Raw genomic sequence first — 12640 nt, 5'->3', positions numbered from 1 at the left:
CTGCAGTGCATTGCCACCATCCATCCTCAGCCTGCCTTGCAGTTTAGGGAACATTTATCTTCTTGCACCGAGCTCATCCAGACAGGCTGCAGATAATCTGCTTGCAGGGCAGCCATATGTATGGGGCATGGGCAGATTATGGAAGTGGTGACCTGACCACTCAAACAGCTGCCAGTCAAAGAACCATGGCCAGAGTCAGTGCCTGACATATTTTTGGAGACTGAGAGCAGAGGAATCTAGTGCAAACACAGCAGCTTTGCAAAGACACTGCTGGAGCATAGAAGTATTTAATAATTGGCAAGTTTTAGGCAAGGCTTCCAAAGAAAAAAAAAGCAGAGTTTTAAAGGCTGAAAGTTGTGTGCAGAAATGGCCTTCATCTGAGGGGAAATGTGAAAGCAAAGCAGGACACAGGGGTCTCTGGTGGTGTTGGTAGAACTGGGAGCTGGAAGCTTCAGTCCTGCTGCCACCCCACTGTGTGGATTACCTGGGAGAAAGCAGCAGTCTTTCTGTTCTTTTGCCTCATCAATCACTGAGCACACAGAGATGTCCTGTGGCTCAAGAAGCACTCTTTAAAATCTCTAAATTGGCAAGTGCTGTTTCAAGCACGATGATGTCTGAAAGGCCAAACACCACAATTTCATTTTCTAGACAATGTTGGATGGCTTCAGCCCTAGTGCACAGCATGGAGATCAGGAAATGTGAAATGAGGATTAATTGCAGCATCCGTTGCACACTAGACTTGCCCTGTGCTGCCTGGATTTGCAAATCCATTCAGAAGTCTGTGAGGATTTTCTCCTAATAAATCCACATGATCTACTGGAATGTCTCAGGGAAATCCCTTTAATTATTGCCTGTGGGTCATTAACTTTAGCAAGAGTGGCTGCCCAAGCATGGGTAGGTTGTGAGCAGCCACTCTGTGGAGGAGAAGGATTTCTGCTCTGTGTGTTCAGGAGAAAGGACAGGACCTCGACTGCCATGTCGAGGGTAAGCCTGGGGGGAACTCCACCACCTCTGCTTCTAATTAGTTAATAAATTGCATTCAATACATGCTGATGTCTGCAATACAAGCAGCTAATACAGCAGCATAGAGTGCCTGCCAGGAAATAGGGCAGTTTGGGTACCACAAGCACTTAAATAACCACACTGATAGGATGTAGCAGAAAATCACTACTAAGCAGCATGATGCATTGCACTCCAGGGAACTCCTGTCTAAGGTCAAAGCAAGCTGTTAAATATCTGCAGACACAGTATTCATTCTCCTGGCTTGCTGTTGAGCTGTCACACTGGCTGAGGAAGGCATGGCTACAGCAAGCAGGTGGCAGATGGAGCCTGCTGCTCTGGCCTTTCCTTACGCTGGGATTTCCTGCAAGCTGAAATCATCTGAGCTCAACACCACCTTGGGGCACTCAGTGCAACTCTTGGAACACACCTCCCTTTCAGCTGGAGCACCAAACTTTTCAAGAAAGAGAGAGACTATTCTTGTCCATAGGTTATAAAATTTTCCTGGATTTGGTGCCAGTGTGAGGGTATGGTAAAGTGTGTTCCCACAGACTTTTTCACTCACACAAAAGCAACAAAGAACAAATGGGAAATGGGTTCTGAATCACCACCAAAGAAATAAAAAACAACTAATGGTAACAGGAAACTGTATTTTGCATGTCATTAGAACTCACTGATATAATCAAGCAAGCTGGCCTTATTCCCTAGATGCTGGCTTTGGCCTGCAACAGGATGGATAGGATTCCTGTTAATGAAGTGCATGCAGGGTACTGCTGTGGTAAGCGTGTGCTTCTTGCCAGAGCCCAAGGCAATGAGTGTAGGACGGCAATTACAGCTTTGGGAGAGGTAACTTTGGAAGAATATGTAATATGCAAACTGCAGTTGAATCACATGGCTCAACAGAGCTGGAGAGACAGTTCAATGCTAGTCAAAATCATTCCACACATTCACAGTGGCTACCAGATCCTGCTGTCATTTAGGTTGTTGGAAACCTCAAAGTCAGCATTGGGATCTATTTAGAATTTACATTTTTGGGAATTAGGTCCATTGCTTTTGCGAATAAATATGGATAATGTGACTTGAGATGAATATATGTAGGAATCACTAATGGATTGTGATCTTTTCCTTTTGAACAGGGCCAGATATAATTCTGCAGTAGAAAAGGCCAGCTAGCACCTGCATTGACCAGCCAGATTACCAAAAATCTCTGCTCAAAACATCTCTTTGGGGTGAGTAGATAGAGACCATTGGGTCTGGTCCAGACCAATGAGGGCAATATCCCATAAATAGCTATAAAAAAGACTCAGCTCTCATTCCTGATCCTGGCCAAAAGGATATCTGTTTCTCAGGCCCATTAAACCCCTCGGTGTTTAATGGGAGCCTTTCTTCCATTGTGAACTCCCCATGAACCGTTAAGGTAACAGGAGCCAACATCAAGGGAAATGTGCTGCACTTTGGGTCCCTGCAGGGGCTGAGAAAGCAAACACTGAGAAACACATGCTTCTGTGCAACAGAAAATCTTTATTGGAATGGTATCCAAAGGATCCAGAGCTCACTGCCTGCCCTCCCCTGTGCACACTGCGGGACACGGTGAGGAGCAGCCCTGGCTCAGCACCCCAGCCCTGAGCCCTCCACATCGCACCCAGCCTGCCTTCATGTCCCAGCAGCGGCCACCAGGGCAGCTCAGAGCTGCTCAGGAGGCGACAGGAAAAACCCAGACACCGCTGGGAGCAGCGTCTGCAGGTGTGGGCAGAGCCCCAAGCCCGGGGAAGCTGAGTTAGTGCTCAGTGCCTCAGGGGACCTGGTGAGGAGGGGGAGAGTGTACAGTGACAGCAGCCTGAATGGCACACACAGGACAGCACAGAAAGTTGGGAAGCATCTTCTGAGTAGAAGATCATGGCAGGTTAAACCTGGAAGGAAGGGACAGTAGAGAGTGGCAGGGGGCTGCCAGCTCCCGCCACGGCCCCTGTTGGACTTGGCTGTGGTGCAGTCATGGAGGATGGCTTCCAGATTAGCAGCACGATGAGGGAACAGAACAAACTCTTAACGTGTTGATACCCAGCAAGGCAGTTTGGGGAAGGGTTCGTCTTCATCCTCCAGTCCTGACAAGCCTTCAGATGCAGTATTTCCAAAAGCAGGCTGTGAAGGGATACCAAAGGAAGATGTCAGCATACAAGGGAATTTTTCCAGCTTCCCACTCTAGCCCTGGAGAAGATCAATAACATCTCAATAACCAGCTCTGAGTTCATATAACACTACTAGGTGTTTCTTTTAGCTGTTCATAGTGTAAACATGGGGTCTAAAAGTTTTTATGTTGCTTGATTTAAAAGGCTTCCTTTTCTTCTACTTCAGCGATGTCAGGAACTGGCTTTTTATTTCCTGTGCACTGGTCAGCAGTTTTGCTGCTTCAGAAGTGTGTGCAGGGCTTTGCATCTGTGGCTGACTGGAAGAACAGGATACTGACTTGGACAGATTAGATCTGGTTCTAACTTATTTTAAACCCAGTCACTACCACCCTGCTATCAACCATCTTACAAACAACATGGATTTCTGTAGAATCTTCTAAGAAGACTAAATTAGGGAAGGATGTATATTTTGGTGTTGGAATAAGTAACTGTATCACAACCAGCATGAATCCCATGTGAGTTTCCTGTTTCCTCAAGTATGAGAAGAGATTTATACCTGGTTTTTGAAAGCAGGATCTTGGAAGAAAACTCCTACTGAATCAGCAGTGCTCATGCTGAGACACGGGCTCCTCCCAGACTGGAAGGACTTTAGATGAAGACAAAGATTCCCTGCTTTCATTTCTGTCAGAATCTGATTTAAACCTGGCACCGGAAAGTAGCTTTATCTGCATGAAACCTTCCAGACTGGTGGGGGCATGAATTACATTAGCCAAATTAATTGCAGCCTCCAGGGGTGCTTACAAATTGCATATTGCCTAAGGATCACCTGAGCATCTAAGCAAGCCTTGCACAAAGGGATTTTGTCTTGGCTCTCTGGCAGCCCTCAGCTTCCACGTGTACAGGGCATGTGGGCTAAGGGCAGAACCAGCTCTTTTGGTTTTAGGCCAGATCTGCCATCAGTGACTTCTGGTTCACAGCTGCTACAGCTTTGTAGAGGAATCCATTGAAAGCCAGCATGAGCAGCATTGTCCATGTGCTTGTCAGGGGCAGCTTCACAGGAGCACTCATGCAAAATGCTCCTAAGCCACTGGATACAGACTGCACAAACAAAGCTGGGAGACCAACGGAGGGACATACCAGATCTTAGTTCCCTGCATTCTTGGTTGATTTCCACATCCTTTTTAGCTGTTTTTCAGCAGCAGACAAGTGCTCCTTTTTTCTCTGTGGGGAGGCACTGACCTTGGCAAAGGGGAATGCCTGCAGTCCACATGCCTCATTATGCCTCCAGCAGTTGCTTTGAGGCCAGAGCAAAAGAGGGGTGCACTGTGGGGACGTGTTCATACAGAACTGCCCCCCTCCAGGGCAGGCACTCATGGCTCATACAACCCCACACTCCTCTGTGAAAAGCAGGATGTGACACTGCCTGCCTCTGTGAGGGCCTGGGTGTGCTGACCTGGTGTATCTGCCTCCACAGCAGACAGGGCTGGGGGACACAATCCTTCTCAGCAGCTGCTGAACCAGCCAGCCATAAGAGAGGGCCAGGACTGCTTGAAAAGCTGCCAACCAGCTGCTTTTCTGCATATTTGGGGCATGTTTACTGTGACTGCCTTTGTTTCACAAAGGAAGCCCTGGAAATGAGGGTGGACAGGATGGCTGCAAGGCTCAAACTCAAAACCTACCGCGCTTTTTGGGCTGGGATGCTGAGAGACTTTCCAAGGCATAGGCCACCTCTGACCCGTCCTCAGCTGAGAGCTGATCCTTCAACTTCTCCAGCTGCTTAAACAGAAACACAGCAGTAAACAAGGGCCCCAGCATGAGGAGCTCCACAGAGTGTTGGGAGATGCAGGGCAAAGGAGCTACAGGTGGATTGGCTGGCAGCCTCACTGGGAAGGACAGAGGGTTCCCTGGAGCAGGACCTTTCCCAGAGGATCTGCCTTGGGAGCACTCACACCTCCTCATGCCCTCCTTCATTAAGCTGCTTATTTGGTGGCAGTGCTGTGGGCACTCCCTGCTCTTTCCCTCCAGCCTAGGTGTAAGTCCCTGTGGAAGGGAGGATGTGTAGAAGGATATTGCAGCATTTAGAGTCAGGACAGTGCTGGGACAGGAAGTCTCCAGGCATCCAGACACTGCAGCAGAGGACATTGCTTCTCCATTGCCCTGGGTTGTCCCTCCTCTCCCTCCCTCCCTCACAGTTCTTGCTACCTTCCCTTGGTTATAAAATGGACAGTCTGCTGCATTTCTTCATCTTTAGCTACTCTCTTCTTGTGGACTGGGAGCATCTACAGGCACCATCCTGACTTTTGCTCTGGCAGAGCTGTTCTCAAAAGTCAGAGCTTATGTCCCTCAGCACTGGAGCAAGAGGCTAGTGGAGGACCTGGCAGCCTCCTGTCTGGCACGATGCACTGGGATTTTTCAATCTGAAATTAAAGTGCTATGTGGATCTTAGCAGGACCTCCAGCACCCATGTATCTGTGTCTGTGCATTTGCTCCTCTCACCTCTTCAAGCTCTTCAAATTTCTTTGCCAGCTCCCAGTCTGCAAGGGAGAAAAGAGTAACATCAGTATCTGCATTGCTTCCCAAAGCTCAAATTAAAAAACATTTCTTCATTTGCCCTCTCCAGAGGTCAACAAGCAAAGACCTAGTTATCATTTAACTCCTGTTAGTGATCTTAAAATGAATGACAGCAGAAACAGGGAGAAAAGCAGGTTTTCTCTGCTGAATCCTATGGGACCTTATCCTAATTCTCCATTATGAGGGAGGCTTCTTTAGTGCTCACCAGGCCATGGGGAATTGGCCCAATGAGGTCACTTACTGTGTGAAACCAATTCAGGTGAAACTCTTTGCTGCTTTTTAATTTTTATCCTGCTAACTGCAAATCTCTAATGCTGGCTTTTTTTTGTCACTGCTTTTGTATGAAATCCCACTGCTTCCTTTAAGGCTTGTTTATCCTCACATCAACCATGCAGGCAGAAGTCAGAAGACACAAATTTAGCCTAGCATAACTTACTGATTTATAAGTCAGCAAAGATCCAGGCTGGCAGAGTGGAGCAACAGGAAAAGTCACATAGCAGTAAGTGCACAGATTCCAGACTTCTAAACCTTAGGGGAGCATGAGGAGCTGGGGCCCAGCCTCCCAGATCAGACTTAGAGATCTCAAGGCTAGTCAGTACTGTACCACTGTCAAAAAGCTGTGCAGGTGGATGAATGAACTGCCCATGCAGAAAGAGGGGAGAGTTAGGTGCCTAAGAGCAGGGTTTGAAACATCCAGCTGAACTGAGAAGAGCCTGGAATAGCAACAGGAGAAGCTGCAGGGGTGGGGAATTTCAGTCTCACTGCTCTTGAGGACTGAGGTACCTTATTCCAAACCCAAACTGATGTCAAAACCAAAATTTTTTAACAAGACAGATGAGTTCAGTCCAAGCTGAGTGACTGGTTACAGTAGTTCTCCTGGGAGGGGAGTGCAAAGTGATCAGCTGGTTTTAAGTGCTAGTTTGGGGAAAAAAATGCAGTAAAATAAGCAGAAGAGCCAGGAAAGAGCTAAAGAATGTTTTTGCTGGGCCCCACAAGCAAACCAGAAAAACAGCCCTGGAGCTGCCTTTTTTCTCTGTTCCTAGTGTGGCAGCAGGCATTGGTTTGGATCATCAGAGGGATTGAAGACATAATTCCCCTTGATTTCAGATTTCAGATAAGACTTCAGCACACAGACACATTGCCAGACTTGGGCTTTTTTTTTTTTTAACATTTGAAACTGAGCAGGAGGAGGGTGCCAAGAAAAAGCTGACTGCTTTCTTGGTACCTCCTTCAAGAAAGGAACAGTTTTGCTGAAAAATCCTGAATATTTTCTGACATTCATCCAACAGTAAAAGCAGCAGTTCCTAAGCAAATCCATTACATCAGGATTCAATTTGAGAGATGAGATGGGGATGGGGATGGAATCAGAAGGTGTGGGCTCTGTTCTGGCACTATCAGCAATGACCTCAGTCAGACTCCTCCTAAGTATATCTTTACATACCCATAAGGTAGAGACAGAGAGACCCTGGCATATCTATAAGTCAAAAGTGTCACTTAAGAATTATTATTATTAACATTTTTACCTCTTTCAGAGTTTCAAGTGCCTGTTTTGGCTTGATTTTCTGCAAACTGTAAGTTTGGCCAATGGCTGCTATGAATACAAAATGAACAGCAGTTGAAATTTGGAACAGATTATCTCAGACAGGGAGAAGGAAGTTAATTTATGGATGAAGCTTTGAGAAACTGCCTGCTGTAAATCCTCTGTCTGTGCTCTGCTCAGAGATTCATTATATTCAATTGTCTGGCATAAAATGCAGCCTTTCCTCTAGGACTAATAAGTGCAATAATCCATAAACTTATCATAAAAATGTTATTTCTTGAATGCATCCCCTTTGCAAGAAGAATGCCTTTGTTAGAATAAGGGCTTGATTTATTTATGTTTATTTATTTGTCCCAAGCTTGTTTAACCACTGCCTTGCTGCATTAACAAGGGTCTGGGGAAGAGCACTGAGTGAGTTTGATAAATGGATTTTCATAACAAGGATTTTTCTGGGCCCCCTCTCAGCTGTTTTCAGAAGGAAGGGCAGCTTCCTGCTCTGAGACCAGCACATCCAGCCCAAACCCTCCCCTGGCTGCAGAGGCCGTGGGAATAGCTGACCTCTGCAGTCCATTTGGTGCTTGTGATCGCTCTGCCTCATGTCAGGGAAAGCCCAAGTTTCCCTTCAGCAGGTCTGAGTTTAGCCACAGATGGGTGGCTTTTAAATGTGGTGTCTGTTGACAGAGCACAGACAGGAAGAGCGTCTCCCTGGCCCGTCTTTGGTGGCTGTGTGGGAAAAGCCAGTTGACTTAACCTCCTCCAGCAGCAGCAGGGGCCTAGGCCCAGGCAGGAGCTCCCCCTGCCCTTGTCCCAAACTACACCTGACCCCAATGGATCTCACTGGAAAAGCTTGGTGAAATCCCCCTGCCCCAAATGGTAACAAAATGGAGCTGTCTCTCAAAAGCACACAGGGATGTGTGGGGTGTGGGCAGAGAGGTGACTCCCAAAGCTGGTCCATGCCCCAGGCAAGGCACACAACACCTAAGGGATAATAGGGCCAGAGGGACTCAGCAGAAATTTTTTTGGTTTTACTTATGTACACACACATGTTCCCAGCAAAGTCTTGAGTGTCTGAGGATCTAGGGCACATGGGTTTTCGTGGCTTTACTTTGCATTGCAAAAAGAGGTCCCAGAGCCCCATGCTGGAGAGCATCTGACATTAATCACATGTAGGCATCATACTGGGTGCTGCTTGCACTTTCTGAGCAGTTGGTATTTCTGAAGAACCTGAGAAGCAGGGTCCTTGCATTTGTGCAAACACAGATTCAAGAAGCAGAGATTTCCCCTCCCCTTCACTTACCAATATTTTCTGGCCTCCGCCATGCGAATTTCTTATTAAGAAGCAGAGTCAGCAATGTGTTCTCATGATTTGTGTCTTCTCTCTCTGGAAGCACTCGGTTCTCTGCAGCACATAAAACACATCTTTCTCAATCTCATCAAATTAAGAATCAATTAATCAATTGATGCAATTAATCTCTTAATCAAATTAAGAAGGATGAGAAGTGGAAGGAAAATGTCTCCTGTCAGCACTCATCAGGGTGAAGGAGCTCGGTGGAAAAGGAAGGTGTGTGAGCACAGAACAAAATGTCCAGGCAGTGAGGGCTGTGCAGGGGAAGGGAGTGGGATGGGGAGCCCTCCCTGCCAGCCCTGGGCTGCTGGCCAGCTCCACTGCAGCCTCATCAGCACGAGTGGCTGCAGAGAGCTGGAGCCATTACCCTGATTTACACAGTCCTGAGCTCTTCTGCAAGGCGGGTGGAGCGGGCGCCTCTGCAAAGCTAGACAGGAGCCCACAACATCCTCTCTTCTCAAAAGGGCAGGAGTTCCCCCGCTCACTCCATGCACCTTCCCAGGGCTGACAGAGATGGGAAGTCCCTCCTCACTGGGCTGAGGTGTGAGTACCACTGCTGAAAAGCCCTGCAGCCCCACAGCCCTTTCTTCAGCTCACTCAGCTCTGATTCCCAGCGGTACTGAAGGGTTCTTCCTGAACAGAGTTCAAGTGTGGAGGAACTTAAAGCAAGACCACGCAGAATTTTTCCAGGAAAAATCTCCCCAAGCTGCTGTCCTAAAGCAACTTGGAGCTCTCTAAGAGGCCCCTTTAGGGCACTTTCTCAGTGGTTTTACTTTAGTGGTTGTGGCTGTGCCCTCAAATGAATGGTTGTGAAGGTCAAGGGTTCAGAGAAACCAACAGACACAGGAGATGGGTCTGCTCAGTGCCCTGAAGGCTCTGAGACCCTCCCGGCTCTGCTCAACAGATTTCCAGAGTCGTCTGAACTAAATGTTGTACTAATTTTTGAGAATGATAGAATAGGAGCCAGACTTTGTAGGGAGACTGAGCATTCAAAATATCTTTGGTCTGAACAGCCCTACACCACACCCAGACCCTACAAAGCCCTAGAAGATGCCTATAGAATTCCATGGAAAATACTAAGAAATTATATAGAAAAGCTTTTTCTTCTCTTCTTCCAGGATCTGTAGGACTTCTCCTCAATGCAGTTTCATATCATAGAGGGGGCTATCAGCCCCTCTGAGGGGATGACTGCAATTATTCTTGGTACACATGAAACAAAACATTGTACCAGACGAGCCTGAAGGATGCTCAAGAGCATGTGGGAATCAGCTCCATTAGCTAATGTCACACAAACCTGCAGAAGCTCAGGGATGCTGGCCAAAGGGATGCTGGCCAAAGAGATGCTCCAAGCATTTGGCCAGGCTCAACCCTGCCTCACGCTGCGGCTGAAGCCGCTGGTCCAGATTGTGATCTCTGGAAATAAACCCAGGGGAGCGAGCAGAGCGACCTGCAGTTAGCATGGAGTGCCATAAACCTCATTCCTAAGTATGAAGGACAGTTATAATTTTAAAATAGCTACTTTAAGTTTTTTGGGGGAATTCCTACAGGGAAAAAAACCCCAACACTATAAACACTCCAGTGAAAGCTAAACAGAAGCAGGATTTAGATAGAGTGGTCTGGGGAATGTTTTGGTTGTAATTCCAAAAATAAATAGGTGATATTAGAGGAAAAATAATTTGAAAAGCAATGTTATTTTGAAGCCTATACTTAGCGGCTCTTTCTGTTTTTCCACTGCTAAGCCTCTTTAAGAAAGAGCACTAATGATTGACATTTCCCTGCAGTATAAACTCAAGTTAACATTAATTTAAATTATGGGAGAAATACATATAAAAAGAAGTTCTGTGAAGAAAAAAAAGTTCAGCATCGCCGTACTACTGACATTTATGAGCTGTCAAATCTCATATGGTACATTCTGGAATTGCTACTCTCTGATATTCTAATTTTTTTTTTTATGTCCTTATGGGAGAGAAAAATCTACCCTTACCAGAATTCACCAGATTTGATATTTTCACTGATTAGCAGAAGGTGTCATACAGCCAGCTGCAGAGCAGAAGGACAGCTTTGGCTCATGATGATATGAACAAGCCTCTCGCTAGCACCCATGTTAACAGACAGTATAGCTTGAAGTTCATTTTGTTTTCTTTCCCAGAGAAGAGAGTGTTGCATTGGCCATGGCAAGCAGCAAAGCAAAAAGATAACCACCTACCTGTGTCATGTAGCCTGTATTCCAGCTTACCTTGGAGTAAAAAAGGGTCTCCATGCGTTGATGGGACACACAGAGCCATGGTCAGGATGGTCAGCACTCCCAGACACAGCTGGGCAGACCACATCTTCTCCACGTTCCCAGAGCCCAAAAGCATCCTTCCTTCAGGCACAGTGGAGGACTTCAATGCAACCAGCGCCAGATGAGCTCACTTTTAAGAGGCAGTGGATGTGCCGTGATTGCAAATGGCCTTTGGAGGAGGGGAGAAAAATATCTCTTGAGATATAATTCAACCTGTCAATATGATTCACTCTGCTGGGAGTGGACAGAACAGCCCAGTAACATAAGTCAGATGGAACCTGTTCAATATATCTCATATCAGATTGATCTAATGAATTCTGATGTTCCCACAGGCGTGCACTGTTCACGCACGTTGATATACATTCCATACGTACACACATTAAAAATACTTTTTCAGGGCTGTTGCTTTAACAGAGTTCAGGCATGAGGACTCCCACGTTAGCAAGAAGATTTGTCTAATGTACAAGCTGCCATATTTTACCAGTTTGGACAGAATCAGGTTAATGGGGTTTTGTAATTTATCATCTCACTTCCTAGTGCCTATATTAATTAATGTGAGATATAATGAGTGCTGAAGTGGTGGGAAACAGAGGGGGAGAGCTCTTTTCATTTAATTGATTGGAGAATGTTGAGTGTGTCTTGCTCGCTGTGACTTATGGCTTTGTCAACGGGAAAGGCATCACACCCTATTTTGGGATTATGTCTGAGTGGGGGAGTGCAGCTTTGGCAGTAGGTATGGAATACGTCAAGGATGGGCAAGAGTCTTCAGTTTTTTTCTTGGGGGAAAAAAAAGAATTGGAAGGTCAGATGCTGGTTCTGGCTACACAGCCTCGTTTGATAATTTTAGAGCAAAGTACTGAGACAGTGCATATATTCCACATCTTCTCAGGCCATGACTACATTTTGGTTTGACTTCCATTTGTTGCCTATCCATCACTATTGATGAGGAACCTGCTACTACTTTTCCACAACAAACTTACCAAGAAAAATATTGTAATAGTAACAGTGCTAGGCTTTGTTCTTCACTTCCTGCAGAACTGAATCATCTGTATTTGTCGTGGTTTAAGCCCAGCCAGGAGCTAAGCACCACAGAGCTGCCAGCTCACTCCCCCTGTGGTGGGATGGGGGAGAGGATCAAGGCAAGCTCTGATTTGTACATACACTCCTAGTGACTCACTGTGTGTGCTTTTTTGACACCACATCATGCCAGATTACCCAAGATAGCTTTATTTGATGGTACCTCTCAACTAAAAGACAGTATCATTTCCATGTTTGGGCTTTTGGCTTCAGGTCTCCAGCTCCCACTACAACTCGTTCTGTGCCTTTGATAGGTATTGAATGACAAGCCTTTTAATAACCCTTGTAATATTTTATTATTTAATATATTATTAACAAAAATGGAGTGGGAGAGGCTCAGATTTTTTTGTGGGAAATGCCTATAAAAATGAATGTGATGCTTTCATTAATGAAGAGTTCTCTATTGAGAAAACAAATTTTCCCTGGAGATATAATATGTACAAATTAACCAAACTTGTAAGTTTCCCTCAGACTTGTGAACTAGTGAACAGCTATCTGAAGTGCTCTCCTTCTTTACAAAGTTCTGTTTGGATGGAGGGACACATATGTCCTACTGGAACACTTTTCCAGCCACCTCCATCTCCCTAAGGTGCCAGTTTCAAACTGGTCAGAGGTGAGCAGCTCTCACGAAGCAGAGGCCACAACTTGATGAGCACCACTTTGCACAGGAGTCCAGTCTGGAAAATAGCAGCTCTGGC

At 46.1% G+C, this 12640-nt stretch overlaps 1 protein-coding gene across 2 annotated transcripts; it reads right to left on the bottom strand.

Annotated features, from left to right (window-relative positions):
• Positions 1 to 2514: 2514 nt before the first annotated feature.
• UTS2B (urotensin 2B) lies at positions 2515 to 11143 on the bottom strand. Of its 2 annotated transcripts, none has more exons than XM_036388869.2 (5): positions 10818 to 11143; positions 8534 to 8635; positions 5622 to 5659; positions 4805 to 4901; positions 2515 to 3138 (listed from the first exon to the last, which is right to left on the bottom strand). In XM_036388869.2, the coding sequence occupies exons 1-5, from the start codon at positions 10939 to 10941 to the stop codon at positions 3113 to 3115; spliced, it is 387 nt and encodes a 128-aa protein (XP_036244762.1). In that variant the 5' UTR covers positions 10942 to 11143; the 3' UTR covers positions 2515 to 3112. The 2 variants fall into 2 exon arrangements, with proteins under 2 accessions (XP_036244762.1, XP_036244763.1); XM_036388870.2 differs by having other exon boundaries at positions 4805 to 4898.
• Between the last annotated feature and the right edge of the window lie 1497 nt (positions 11144 to 12640).

Source organism: Molothrus ater, chromosome 10, assembly GCF_012460135.2.
Source record: "Molothrus ater isolate BHLD 08-10-18 breed brown headed cowbird chromosome 10, BPBGC_Mater_1.1, whole genome shotgun sequence".
Classification (NCBI taxonomy): Eukaryota; Metazoa; Chordata; class Aves; order Passeriformes; family Icteridae; genus Molothrus; species Molothrus ater.
Note: the sequence above shows the minus strand (reverse complement) of the source record. Positions and strands in the feature narration are given on the sequence as shown.

Coding starts and splice junctions, on each gene's coding strand:
- UTS2B (XM_036388869.2), bottom strand. CDS start 10,941: ATGCTTTTGGGCTCTGGGAACGTGGAGAAGATGTGGTCTGCCCAGCTG. Junction 8,636..10,817: donor AGACCCTTTTTTACTCCAAG/GTAAGCTGGAAT, acceptor TATGTGCTGCAG/AGAACCGAGTGCTTCCAGAG. Junction 3,139..4,804: donor ATCCCAGCCCAAAAAGCGCG/GTAGGTTTTGAG, acceptor ATCCCTTCACAG/CCTGCTTTTGGAAATACTGC.